The following is a 13,615-nucleotide window of genomic DNA, read 5'->3' on the forward strand; positions in this document are numbered from 1 at the left end:
AGTTTCTGCTTTGTCTGAAAGTTCTTTGGCACTAACATTATTTATCTTGTTTGGTAACTCAGAAAATTTCTCACTCATGATCCTGTCTATGGCACCGTGCGTCCTTTTATTATTTAACGTGACATTATCCCTTATCACAGCAACGGAATGGTGTTTGCATTGAAAAGTTGATTGGTTGAAATGATCAGCATCTCTCTTTTGATTTAGATCTCTATCGAGGTATTTATTTATGCGTTTTTCTTCCCAAGTTATTGCTCTTGTTTCTTTCCTGACATTTTCTTCTATTCCCGGGTTGTTTAGATGTTTCTGCGACGGCGGTACAAATCTCCAGTCCTGGCGGTTGTTTACAGTATAGATACTATTGTATGGTGGATGAGCGTTGTTTTGGTTATAATTACCGAAGGTGTCGGACGTTGGTATCGAATTCTATTGTTCACTTGTTTTAATTCTCGTGTTGCTTTCACGGCTTAGCGGTACGCATCGTCCAAGGATTGGTATCCTGCTATCTTTACTCGTAAATACACCTCGTTTGGGAGCCCCTTAACGAAAGCTTCCCTCGTGTCTCGATCTATCCTATCTTGAAATACGGTGCCGTACTCGTACCTTTCCCCGTTCATTATCGCCAGCCTGAGATCTTTGACGCGTTCTATGTAGTCCAAAATATCTTCTCCCGGTCGTTGAAATATTGTAGCTAATTCCCCTTTATATTCGTTAACCGTTTTTCCCGGACCGAACATATCTTTTAATTTATTCCCGAAATCGTTTAAACTTATTACTTCTGTGTCTTCTACGGCGAGAAACGCGTGTCCGCGAAGCTTATTCGTTAATAATTTTACTAACTGAGATTCTTGATGCCTAGGAACCATGTTTCGTGCACGCTCGCATGCTCTTAAAAATCGAAATACCGAGGGTCGATGTCCGTCGAACACTGGTACTGTCTCTATTGCATCTTTTAACTTAATTGATTGGGGATTAACTTCTATCGGTATTGTCGCTTGGGAAATTATCGGCGATGATACGGGTGTCTTGATTTCCTTTTTTATTTTCAGTGAACGCACATCGTCTTGTAATTTATTCATTGTTGTACTCATGTCGCGAAAATTCGCATCCCATGCTTTAAGTTTTTCCGATAACATCAAGATCATGCCTTTGTCCAACGATTCTAATTTAGTCGACATTATTTCTTAGGTATATATTTTATCGATAATCGTGACAACTTTAATCCCTTGTGGAGCGAATCGAACCGTTTAAACCAACTTTAATCCTCCGTGGAGCGTATCCCACCGCTGCCACCAAAAATTTATTACTTTACTCTGTTACGTATCTATTTGTTTAAATCGATCAAATTTAAAGTTAAATTTTACTGAAAAATTTTTTTTTTATAGTTTGAGTTTTGAATTTAATCGGAAGGGAAATAAATTGAAATGATATTATTGTGTATTTAATACTGATTTAGATTTCTAATTAATACGGTAGTTGCTGCCACCAGAAATAGTCTAAGGACTATTTCAAAATATTTTATTTTTATTATTTTCTTTTACGCTTAATGGGTAGCGTTAACTGACGCTTAATGCAACTGGTAAACGAATTCCACTTTTCGGCTAACCTGCTATGCGCAGGGATACTAGCACGGGAGAGGATTAAAGCTGGGTACAATAAATATTTTTCCTCGTTGAACGGATTTTTATTTGAATGTAAAATGGCTTAGGTTATTATATAAATATTTTATTAGCTAGATAATATATATTTTAGCGTTGCTGGATTGGATAGGAATGTGAGATTTTTCGTTGTTTTATATAAATTTATTTTTACGTTTGACTTCTTCTTCTCTTTTAATTTCGCTGTAGTAGTTTGCCGTTAGGACCGAAACTCAATTCATTTACTACGATGGATTCTGTCACCACGATTTTCTTGCCTTTTGAGTTTAATAATCGGGGATGATTCTAACGATCCTCTCTGTGTGGGACTCGTGTGATTTCGCAAGCCTTGCCCAAAGACGGGTAATATTTTACCAACAGTGGGAGGAGGAATGCGAAGATCGATGGGTGTTTTCGATAAGCGAAAACACCGTTTGCACAAGCCAACACAGCGAACGATCCTTTGGTTAAATTCTCGAAGGGAAATTGTTCTGTTATATCTCTCTTACAATCGCATGCAATGATGGCAAGAATATCAGTTAATAGCAATGCCGGTATTGTTCTTAATTTTCGATTGACCCCGACGATGTATTTAATAGTCCTTTCTGTGCGGGACTTATGTGATTTCGCAAGCCTTGCCCAAAGACGAGTAATATTTTACCAACAATGGGAGGAGGAATGCGAAGATCAGTGGATGTTTCAGTAGTTGAAAACACCGTTCGCACAAGCCGACACAGCGGACAACTCTTTTGTTAAAAGTTTAAACAATGATTCTATCTTCAAAACCGTTCGCGAAAATAAAACGAAATCGATGATAGGAAGTTCTAATTCAATTCTCGAGGGCAACGAGATTACCAGAGAAGAAGGAAATTTTCAAAATTAATTTTCTTACCTTGAGGAGTAGGTGCTGTCTGGTGCCATTGCCTCAGCCGCTCCGGTGGTCGTCGAAGTTTTGTTGAGTTTATTATTTGAACTCGAATATAGTTTACTATCAACTCTTACTTTATTTATCTATTTTAATACAGACTGAGCAATTCACTTAGCTGGATTAATACCGCAATTACAATGCGCGTTTGTGTTTAAACGATGAAATGAGGACTTCAAAGATAAAATTTTCTTTTTACTTAGTCGCGACTCTCTTTTCTTGACCGAAAAAATTAAGACCCCGAAACGCAAAATACTATACAAAATTTCTAAACGCAGTGACGAGCGCAATAACGAACGTAGTAATAAATTAATAATGGGCCGTAATAACAAACGATCACAAGAATTATGAACAAACTAATGAGCGAAGAATAATGAGCCGTAAGGAATGAACACTATAAAAAATGAACGAACGCAAATTATAAGAAGAATGGACACTATAATAATGAACAAAGAATAATGAACCGTAATAAGAATGTTCACCAGAATAATAATGAGCGCTGCGCTATGTTGCTACGCTTATTTATAATGCCATCCCCCACGGGGTGGTGGTCCACTGGGGGTACGCTTCCGTGGGAATCGGGATGTTGCAGTTTGGGCTTCTTGGAATCGTACGTGACAAAATGCAAATTCCATATTTCGACTTAGTTTTTATCAGTCCTGTGTTCCGCTGAGCTAGCGTCTAGGAGATTTGAAGCATTCCACGCTGATCTAGTCCTTTCCACGAGAAACTTCCACGTGCTGTACCGTGGGAATTACCGGTGTTCTTCGGCGCGTGGAAGGGCTGGTGGCTGCAGCATCATTATCATTTCAATGTTTACTGGGTAAACACACGCAACTCCGCTGCTCTCCCATAACAAGGACCTCCTCCTTCGAGTTGTTTTGCGTAAGTTTGGATGTTTGCATATTAAGGTTGTTTTTGTGATTTTGATTGTTTTTTCCTTTTTTGCTATTTCCCTAGGCTTCGGTGATCGACGTTCGAACAATGTTTGCGGAGTCGTTTCCATCAGAGGTTCCTTTCCAGACTTCCCTGGTACGTATTTAGTCTTGTTCTTAGTCCGCTTGATTCGTCCTGTTTCGTTTTATTTAAAATATACCGTGTTGTTCTCAGCCCAAGCGAAAGAGGGATTCCGAAGAACCCTTGGGCGACTCGGGAGGACCAATCAAACGCATGCGGCCCTGTGATAAACCACGAGTATCAGAGTGGTTGGAGGAACTATTCAACATTGGTGCCGAGGCCGTGTCGAAATTGGGCTTTGACGATTTGGTTACTTTCGACGAGAATTTCTTCGATGCAGAGACCGTCGTATTGGAGAGGGAACCCCCTCTGGTTGAAATCGTTGATACCGATCGTTGCGTGAAAGTTCGTTTTGCGAATGAAATTCCCGAAGAGGTTTTGGAGGCACATCTTCGTCACCATGCTTCTGGGAGAAAGGGAATTTCCCCTGTTGTGCGCTATTGGTGTATGCGTGAGTTCAGCGAACTTTATCCCGGAGCTCCTTGCTTCGATTTTGATTTAGTGTAGCTGCTTCAATTTCGTTGGTTCGCTGTTTGATGTTCCTTATTATTATTAATTTTTTGATGTATTTTGTTTTGTGTTCAATATATATATATATATATGTCGCAGATGAAAGGAAAGCCGAAGCCCTTCCTTGGAAATTTTGGGAACATCCTCTAGTACCTTAGCCTAGATTTTATTATAGTTGTAATTGCTTAAGATTTGTAATAAGCGAGATTGGGTTCGAGGTGACAATCGGTCGCTGAACGTAGCCACGGTCACGGGATGGATGTTTTATCTAACGGAGGTCTGGAGTGGTTGTATGTGTTTTCCGAGAAATGTGGTTGTGGCGGCATGCGGCCTCGAGAGCGGGCCGAGCCACGTGTGATGTTGCCTCGGAGGTGCCGATGCAATGGGACATACATTGTATTTAGTAATCAAAACTCCAGGCGGAAACTGCCTAGCAACGGCGTTTGGAACTTTCTCGATGCTTCCAACGAGTGTGCCTAGCAACGGCGTTTGGAACCTTCTCGATGCTTCCAAACGGGTATAGAAAACAAAATGCAATCGTACAGGGAGAAAAATCTCCACGAGGCTGGCATTCTTGCGATTGCCTTGGAGAGTGATACATCGAGCATTTTCGACGATCGCATTTGCGTCTAAGTTAGTTTCGCTTAGTAAGGAGTTATCCCGGTGACCGTGGATTCGTTTGAACTCAAACATTGCTAATAGTATTATTTAATTTAATTATTCGTAGATCGTATTATTCATTAGGCTTAGTGTTCGTTAGACTTATTATTAGTTGTACTTATTATTTGTTAAGCTTAGTGATAGACCTGTATATACGTGTAAATAAAATCTCGGCTTTGTGAAACGATGGCTAGTCCACATGAAGAGTCGTCGCGCGCCCAAAATTCGAATCCTGATCCGACATATATATATATTACCGGTATATATTACCGGTGTTCTTCGGCGCGTGGAAGGGCTGATGGCTGCAGCATCATTATCATTTCAATGTTTACTGGGTAAACACGCGCAGCTCCGCTGCTCTCCCATAACAAGGACCTCCTCCTTCGAGTTGTTTTGCGTAAGTTTGGATGTTTGCATATTAAGGTTGTTTTTGTGATTTTGATTGTTTTTTCCTTTTTTGCTATTTCCCTAGGCTTCGGTGATCGACGTTCGAACAATGTTTGCGGAGTCGTTTCCATCAGAGGTTCCTTTCCAGACTTCCCTGGTACGTATTTAGTCTTGTTTTTAGTCCGCTTGATTCGTCCTGTTTCGTTTTATTTAAAATATACCGTGTTGTTCTCAGCCCAAGCGAAAGAGGGATTCCGAAGAACCCATGGGCGACTCGGTTCTCGCGCCTGACTTCCATTAATCCTTAATATTCCTGTCGCCGTGACGCGTGTAAATCTAACATGGCTGCTCATAAATGTCATCAGCAAAGTTATAGTGACGGGTCTTTAATTTTGTTTAATATCGAAGTAATTTTCCGTCTGCCGCTCGTTTTTCCTTATTCTACCGCAATTAGAACATTTATTTATTAATATTGCTTTAAAGTGACAAAAGTATTGTTCGTGTGAATATACGTATATATATATATATATATATATATATATATATATATATATATATTTATGTTGTGTGTCATTTTAATATGGCTAATGTTTTGTAATTCTTCGATTGCGTTATTTATTGTTTTGAGTAGTTTATTTTATAGAGTATTCGATAATATAAAACATACGCGCACACATACATACATATATATATATATATACGTATATATATATATATATATATGAATACTACACTGCCAAGAGAAATATGCATATGAATACGTATATATATATATATATATATACGTATTCATATGCATATTTCTCTTGGCAGTGTAGTATTCATACGAAATGAAATGTCAATTATTTATTTATCCTTTACCGGAATGTAGGCTAGTTTTAAGTATGTATCTTAGATTATCGGTTTGATAGAATTCGCACACATATATATATTTCTGACAATGTAACCTTCATTTCTTTAATAATACAATATTGTATGTTTTATGTATTCGTTAAACTATTAGTTTTTGACTTCATGTATACTTATATTTCATAAATTGATAATATTGTATTTATTGCATAGTATTGGAAGCACTGTCTCTAATATTTACTAGGTTATTACATGTTCGGCATATATGTTTGTTAAGGAAATTCGAGGATTTGGGAATACAAATTATTGACTATATTTCCCTTTGGATAGTTATACATCTATATTCCTCTCTAAGAACGTCTTGCACGCACGCTGGTTGCCAACCGACTAGCCTAGATTCTTCTAACATCTGGCAACAGTCTTTTGTCTCCACTAAGTCCTTGACGCCCTCTAACCCTTACACACACACTCTCATGTACAGTGTAAATGTATCACTTCCCTAACACGCCTCCTTACATTTATACTGTACACTTAATTTTATTTACATACTTGTCGAATTAACAGAATATTTGACATTTATCGCTTTCTTTACATTTCTCTTATTTTACATTCATCCATGACCTAAACCTTTCAAATTTCTCTCTACACAGTGCCTTCGTAAAAATATCCGCAGTGTTTTCTTCTGTACTTACTTTTATTATGTTTATCTTATTTTCCTTTACGTACTCGTGAACGTAGTGGTAATGAACTTCGATGTGTTTAGAATTTTTTGTAAAAGTTCCGTATTTTGCTATACTCATTACTCCAGAGTTATCCTCATAGATTTTTACAGGGTTATCGTCTACATTTACATCGAAGATTTTCATTAGTTCTCTGATAGTCATTACTTCGCTCACCGCTTCCGATAGAGCTACATACTCTGCATACGTCGAGGCTTTTGTCACACACCTTTGTTTTTTAGACTTCCATCCAATTACATTTTCATACAATCTAATTACATACCCAGAAGTCGATTTCCTATCTATATGATCTCCTGCCCAATCAGCGTCCACATAACAATCTATCGTTTCGCATTTTTTATTTCTTTTATAATGTAGCCCTAAATCTCTAGTCCGGTACAAATATTTCAATATTCGCAAGGCATATTTAAAATGTGTCTCGTTACAACAATCTTGAAATCTACTCAGATAATTCACACTATAACTTATATCGGGTCTGGTATTTACACTAATATACAGCAATGCGCCAATTAAATTCTTGTATCCAATGTCCTCTCTATTTATCTCAGCTTTTTCAATTTTTAATTTTGGTCTCCATAGGTGTACAGTACAATTTGCTGTTATGTAATTTATGTTTGTTTGCTAATGATTCTATGTATTTCTTTTGGCTTAATCTCATTTCATTTTTTTTAAATAATCATACTCTATATTTATTCCAAGATATTCTTTTACTTCACCTAAATCTTTCATTTCAAATTTATCAGTTAATAATTTTTTTTTACACTTTGTATCTTCCCTTTGTTTTTACTACAAATCAACAAATCGTCTACGTATATTAACAAATAAACAACATTTTCTCCCTCTCCATAAGTATATAGGCACAGCTCTATATTGTTCTTTTTAAAACCTAATCTCGTCACATACTTATCAAAACACTCATACCAGTCCCTCGGACTTTCTTTTAACCCATAAAGCGCTTTCGATAATTTACAAACTCTATTCGTTCCGTCCGCATATCCCTTTGGTTGATTTACATATTCCTCCGAGGTTACTTCACCATTTAAAAAGGCAGTTTCTACATCCATTTGCTCAATTATTAATCCATTTTGACAACAATATGATAGCAATATCTTAAAGGTCTGATTACTCGCCACTGGAGAATATATGTCATCGGCTACGTTTCTTTGTTGAAATCCCCCTACCACTAATCTAGCCTTATACCTGTCCTCTGATTTTTTCGTGTAAACCCATTTTACATCTAATACTTCTTTGCCTTTTACCCTTTCTACCAATTTCCAAGTTTTATTCTTATAGAGACATTCTATTTCCTTATCCATAGCCTGTTTCCAAACTTCATTATTTTCGCAACAAATCGCCTCCTCAAATGTACGAGGGATATCTACTTTACAATAATTTGCATGAATCTCGCAAATATTTGCCTTTTCTGGATACCTTACTGGAGTTTTCTTAATACGTGTAGATCTCCTAGGAGTGTTTGAGCTTTCAATACTGCTATTATTTTCATCTTTCCTACCTTCTAACTCTTCCTTATCCATACCATCCAATGAATAGTTATCTTCGCTATCATTTCTATCTGCCTCTAATGAATTTTCCTCAAAACCGATACATTTAGTGTCTGTCTCAATGACCTCTACATGTCTAGCTATTGTTATTTTCCCACCTAATAAGACTCAGTATCCTACTTCACTATATCCTAATAGAATTCCCATATCTGCCTTCTTGTCCCATTTGGAAACTCTTTTTTGTTCTGGCCTTCTTACAAAAACTTTACTTCCATATAGATGTAGATTTTTAACACTTGGTTTTCTCCCGAAGAATATTTCAAAAGGTGTCTTTCTTTCTATAGTATTCGCTAATATTCGATTTTTCAAGTATGCCGCTGTACAAACTATTTCCGGCCAGTACCTTTTATGTACTTTCGCTTCCGCTAACAAGCAACGCGCCATGTCCATCACTGTTCTATTATACCTTTCCGCTGTCCCGTTTAATTCATGTACGTATGTTGGGCAATTATTTATTCTTATACCTTTATCCCTAGCAAATTTATAAATTCGATTATTTAAATATTCTTTACCATTATCGCATCTTAATATTTTTAACCTCTTGCCCGTTAAATTTTCGGCTTCATTTACGAACTGTACGAAAGAATCAAAGACCTCATCTTTTGATTTTATACAATAGATCCTAGCTATTTTACTATAATCATCGATAAATGAAATGAAATATTTTTCTCCATTGAATCCGGTGGTCTTAAAGGGACCACATACGTCCGTATGAATAATTTCCATTATTTCCCTAGCCTTAGTTCGATTATTTTTGAAAGGTAAGTTATGCATTTTGCTTTCTATACACACCCTACATTTCAAAAGTTCCTTTTCAAATTCATTCGGTATGCCAGTCACTAGCTGCTCTTTACCCAAAATCTCTAAATATTTAAAATTTACGTGTCCTAGCATCCTATGCCATCTTTCCTTTTTACTCATACCACTACGTTCGGCGCTGTTTACTAAGTGCTTCTTCCCTTTCAATATACTTTTTATTCTATATGTCCCATTTTCTTTGAACGCTACAGCTGTAAGTTTATTATCCTCATCTATTATTTTCGCAATATTTCCTTTGGAAATAACCGTATTCTTATTGTCTGTTAGTTTACCTAAACTAATCAAATTTGCGGACATTTCTTTCGCGTAAAATACTTTTCTCATATTTATTTCATTTTGTTTTCCGAATGCTTCAAAATAGCTTATAACATTTCATTCTTTTGTTGCCTTTATCGATCTATTATCGCCCAAATATATATTTACCGGTTCTTTAAGGTCGATAGATTTATCAAAATAATTTACATCGTTAATAATGTGATCGGTACAGCCGCTATCTAATAGGCATGTTATTTCGTTACCACTTATCTCGTTCATCTTGCTGCTGTGTGCTGCGTGCGCTGTTGCCATCCATGTGCCTGCTCCTGAGTTGCCATATTCGCTCGTGCCGGCTGCTGATTGACGATGGAAGTTTCCACGCTCCCTGTTCGTATTGCCTTTGTTTCCTCTTCCTCTGTTTCGACCACGTGTTGGCCCATGCCAATAGCCGTTACTGCTTCCCGCTTGGACGCCATTTTGACACTCTCTCGCAAAGTGTCCTAATCTTCCACATCTGAAGCATCCTTCCTTTTTTGCAGAAAAGGCGTTGGTTTGCCTTTCTCCTCGATTGGATTTATTTTTCTTCTCTGCTACCTCTATTTTATTTTTCACATACGCTACCGTTTGATCCTCTTCTTTCAATGCGTCTATCATGTCCGCTATGTAGCTGTATTCTTCGGGTAACGTATTCAGCATGTAATTCAGCTTTTCCCTCTCACTTACTTGTGCGCCCGCACTTTTTAATTCATTGATTAATTTTTCGAAATCGTTAAAGAATGATGCTGAATCACTGTAGTTCTCCAGTCTTATGTTTTCCAATCTCCTTCTGCATACGATCTGCAGTGCCGTCGACTCTTTCAAGTACATTTCATCGAACCTTTTTATTATATCATACGCCGTTTTTCCTTCCCTAACATACTCCAATTGTCTGTTCGATATTGCACTATAAATTATATTAATCGCCTTCAAATCCTTTTTGTCCCAGTCTTCATCGTGTCTTTCGTTCTTCATTCTAGTTGTAACAACCTCGCATTCCTTATATTTGAGAAACATCGTGATTCTTTGCCTCCACATTCCATAATCCTCACCATCGAATATAGGTATCATGATTTCCGATCTCTCCATTTTAATTGATTCCTTTTTTTTCTTTTCTTACTCAAGCGTTCCTACGTGCTCGAAGTATATTTTTTTTCTGAAAGTTTTTTTTCTTTACTGAAAACTCACTCGCAAGATAGTAACCACGCACTAAATATCTTGCAAAACTAGTAACCACGCTCTGCTACCATGTTAAGGAAATTCGAGGATTTGGGAATACAAATTATTGACTATATTTCCCTTTGGATAGTTATACAGCTATATTCCTCTCTAAGAACGTCTTGCACGCACGCTGGTTGCCAACCGACTAGCCTAGATTCTTCTAACATCTGGCAACAGTCTTTTGTCTCCACTAAGTCCTTGACACCCTCTAACCCTTACACACACACTCTCATGTACAGTGTAAATGTATCACTTCCCTAACAATGTTTATACTTATATGTAACTCTCCAAATTGATTGATTGAAATATATATATATATATATATATATATATATATATATATATTCCTGGCGTTTCAATTATTTTCCCCCTTTGTAGTTATTCTTATTTCCTGGTTTATTTAGAATTGTGTGTATATGTATTTTGTTTATTGGTTGGATCCGTTAATCGCCCTCGTTTTGTTAATCCTTCCTTTCGTATCGTAGTGCCGTGTGTTCGTTTGTGCATTAAAATCCTTATTCGCGTGTTTTGTATAGAATGGTTTTCTTGTTCTTGTTACGGCGCGTGCGGAGCGCGGGACGTGACATCCCCGCCCTTGGAGTTCAAATTTCCAAAGGAAATTTGACTGATGGTATCTCTGAGTTCGCACAAGGCGGACGTAGATGTCGTTGGTAGTTGAGTGACTACCGGTGTTATCGATATCCCTTGAGGTTGTGCTGTTTGGTCATCGATATTTCGTCTTCTTTTGAGGTATAGTAGCGGGTGGGTGACTGAGCCGCATATTGCTCCTAATAGGGCGATTCCACATTCGTAAGTTTCACGTAACTGGTATCCCTGTGCGGCTATATCTATTATTGTTTTGATTAGTTTAAATATTGCGAGTATTCCAAATATTGCTGCACTGACAGTTCCAAATTCCATAAAAGCAGTCCATAAGCTTGATACGGTATTTTTCGCTATTGTCGTTAATGTGTTTTGTCCATCATTCCCAGGATGTTTACTGTTCCAGGGACGATTGTTTTTCCTGTTGCTCCTCTGGCCAATGCGTTCAAGACTGCAGATTTTCTGCCGGGAACATGACGTGGTCCCGTAGTGCATCGAGGTCTTTTGGGTATATATTCCGCTCGTGGCCAACGACGATGGTGCTGAATATCGCCACGTTTGGCGCACGTCCGGGCGGAGTTCCTGTGGTGCGATTCCTTTGCCAAAAGGGTAGTTCCGAGTAGCATTTTGTTGTATGTCGTACCTTTACTTGTACCGGAATGCATTTGACTATATGGACCGCTTCTCCTGCGATCAATGTTGAGAAATGTTAAGTTGGTACGATCGCTGCTTACTACAAGCTAAGTTGGTACGACTTCTAACGACGCTCTTTTGTCTTAGAAGTCGACCACGTTGTTCTATTGACTTGGAGATTCCTGTGTGGTAAGACGTGTTATAAGACTGAAATATATTGGAGAAAACGAATCTAAGTGAATCGTCATTTTATAAACCCAAAACCTTATTAAATAACAGGTTATGGGCCCAGAGCAGTAAACTGCGGGGAAAAACGGTATTATTTTTTTGAGTTTTTTGTGTTTTCTAAGACAATCCGAGAAGAGACCACGCCATGGCCGATCACGACAAAGTAAGTGATGTGGACAGCGATATGAAGCCGGTCCTAAGAAAGGGGAATTACGAGTATTGGAAGACAATGACGGAAGCCTCGCTAATTTTCCTGGGTTGCTGGGAGGCAATAGAACCAGGATTTACGGAAGCGCAAAGGCTGGACCCAGAATGCATGAGGAAGGATAACATGGCACGTGCATATCATTTCCGACATATTCGCCCCGAATATATCGGAGAAATTAAATCCTTGAAGACAGCGAGGGATGGAAAGGCGCTAGAGGACGTCCATGGAAGGTCCACGTCGATGGACACTGTCCTATGCATACGGGAACTGGGTACCATAGAAAAAACCCCGATATGGGCGTCGCAAAATACTGCGGAAAGATATACGATCTGTGCGAAAAAATTTCCAACGCAGGTTTAAGAATCGAAGACCACATGATGGCGTGTTTCATCTTAGCCGGCCTCGTGGCGGACCCAAACTACACGACATATCTTAGGACGGTAAGACTCGATAAGAATCTAACCTCGAGGGTCGTGAAATCCGATCTCCTACTTGAGAAAAGGAGAATGGAAGCGGCCATGTGTCCCTCCGAGAAGAACAGTGCAATGGCGGCTTGCAAACAATCGAAGACCAAGCCCCAACAAAATCAAGATGGCGCTAAGAAAAAGCACAAAAACCCAAAGGATAAAAAATGCTATAAATGTGGAAAACGAGGCCACATATCGTACAACTGCCATGAGGGAAAAGAAGACAAGGAAGAGAAAGACCCAGAAAACAAAGTGGAGAAAGGATTGGAAGATAAGGAAGGAATAAGGAAGATAAAGGATCGGAGGAACGTGAAGGAGGGCTCTAGGATACATGAGGAACCATGCGGGGTCTGCGTGAAAGGGAAAATGACAAAAGTACCATTTCCGAAGACAGCCCACCACATGTGTCAACGTCCTTTAGAAATAGTTCACAGCGATATTAGTGGCAGAACGCAATGCAAGTCGCTGGGCGGAGGTAATTATTTCGTAACGTTCATAGATGATTTTTCTCGTTTCATGCACGTCAGAATCATCAGTAGGAAGAATGAAGTACTCAAGTGCTTCAAGGAGTACCAGGCGGAGGTGGAGGCTTTACACCAATCCAAGATAAGTGCCCTTCAAACAGATAACGGGGGTGAGTACACAGGAGAAAACTTCGAGAACTACCTGAAGGAGAAAGGCATCTTACACAGGAAAACTGTTCCTAGAAACCCTGAACAAAATGGGGTCTCCGAACGAGCGAACAGAACCCTGGTCGAGATGTCCAGATGTTTACTCATCCAATCTGGACTCCCTGACTATCTGTGGGGGGAGGCTGTGAACATGGCATGCCACATAAGAAACCTATGCCCATCCGCT

The 13,615-nt window shown here is 38.6% G+C and overlaps 1 protein-coding gene and 1 long non-coding RNA gene across 2 annotated transcripts; both read left to right on the forward strand.

Annotated features, from left to right (window-relative positions):
* Positions 1-2,609: 2,609 nt before the first annotated feature.
* LOC143302525 (uncharacterized) lies at positions 2,610-4,936 on the forward strand. The gene is made up of 3 exons (XM_076617487.1): positions 2,610-3,447; positions 3,523-3,594; positions 3,673-4,936. Exons 2-3 carry the CDS (start codon positions 3,547-3,549, stop codon positions 4,084-4,086), a joined length of 462 nt encoding a protein of 153 aa, XP_076473602.1. The 5' UTR covers positions 2,610-3,447; positions 3,523-3,546; the 3' UTR covers positions 4,087-4,936.
* Positions 4,937-5,020: 84 nt separating this feature from the next.
* Positions 5,021-5,817, forward strand: LOC143302528 (uncharacterized). The gene is made up of 3 exons (XR_013058108.1): positions 5,021-5,146; positions 5,222-5,293; positions 5,372-5,817. It is a non-coding gene; the product is annotated as an uncharacterized LOC143302528 (long non-coding RNA).
* Positions 5,818-13,615: the final 7,798 nt, after the last annotated feature.

Source organism: Bombus vancouverensis, chromosome 3, assembly GCF_051014615.1.
Source record: "Bombus vancouverensis nearcticus chromosome 3, iyBomVanc1_principal, whole genome shotgun sequence".
Lineage (NCBI taxonomy): Eukaryota > Metazoa > Arthropoda > Insecta > Hymenoptera > Apidae > Bombus > Bombus vancouverensis.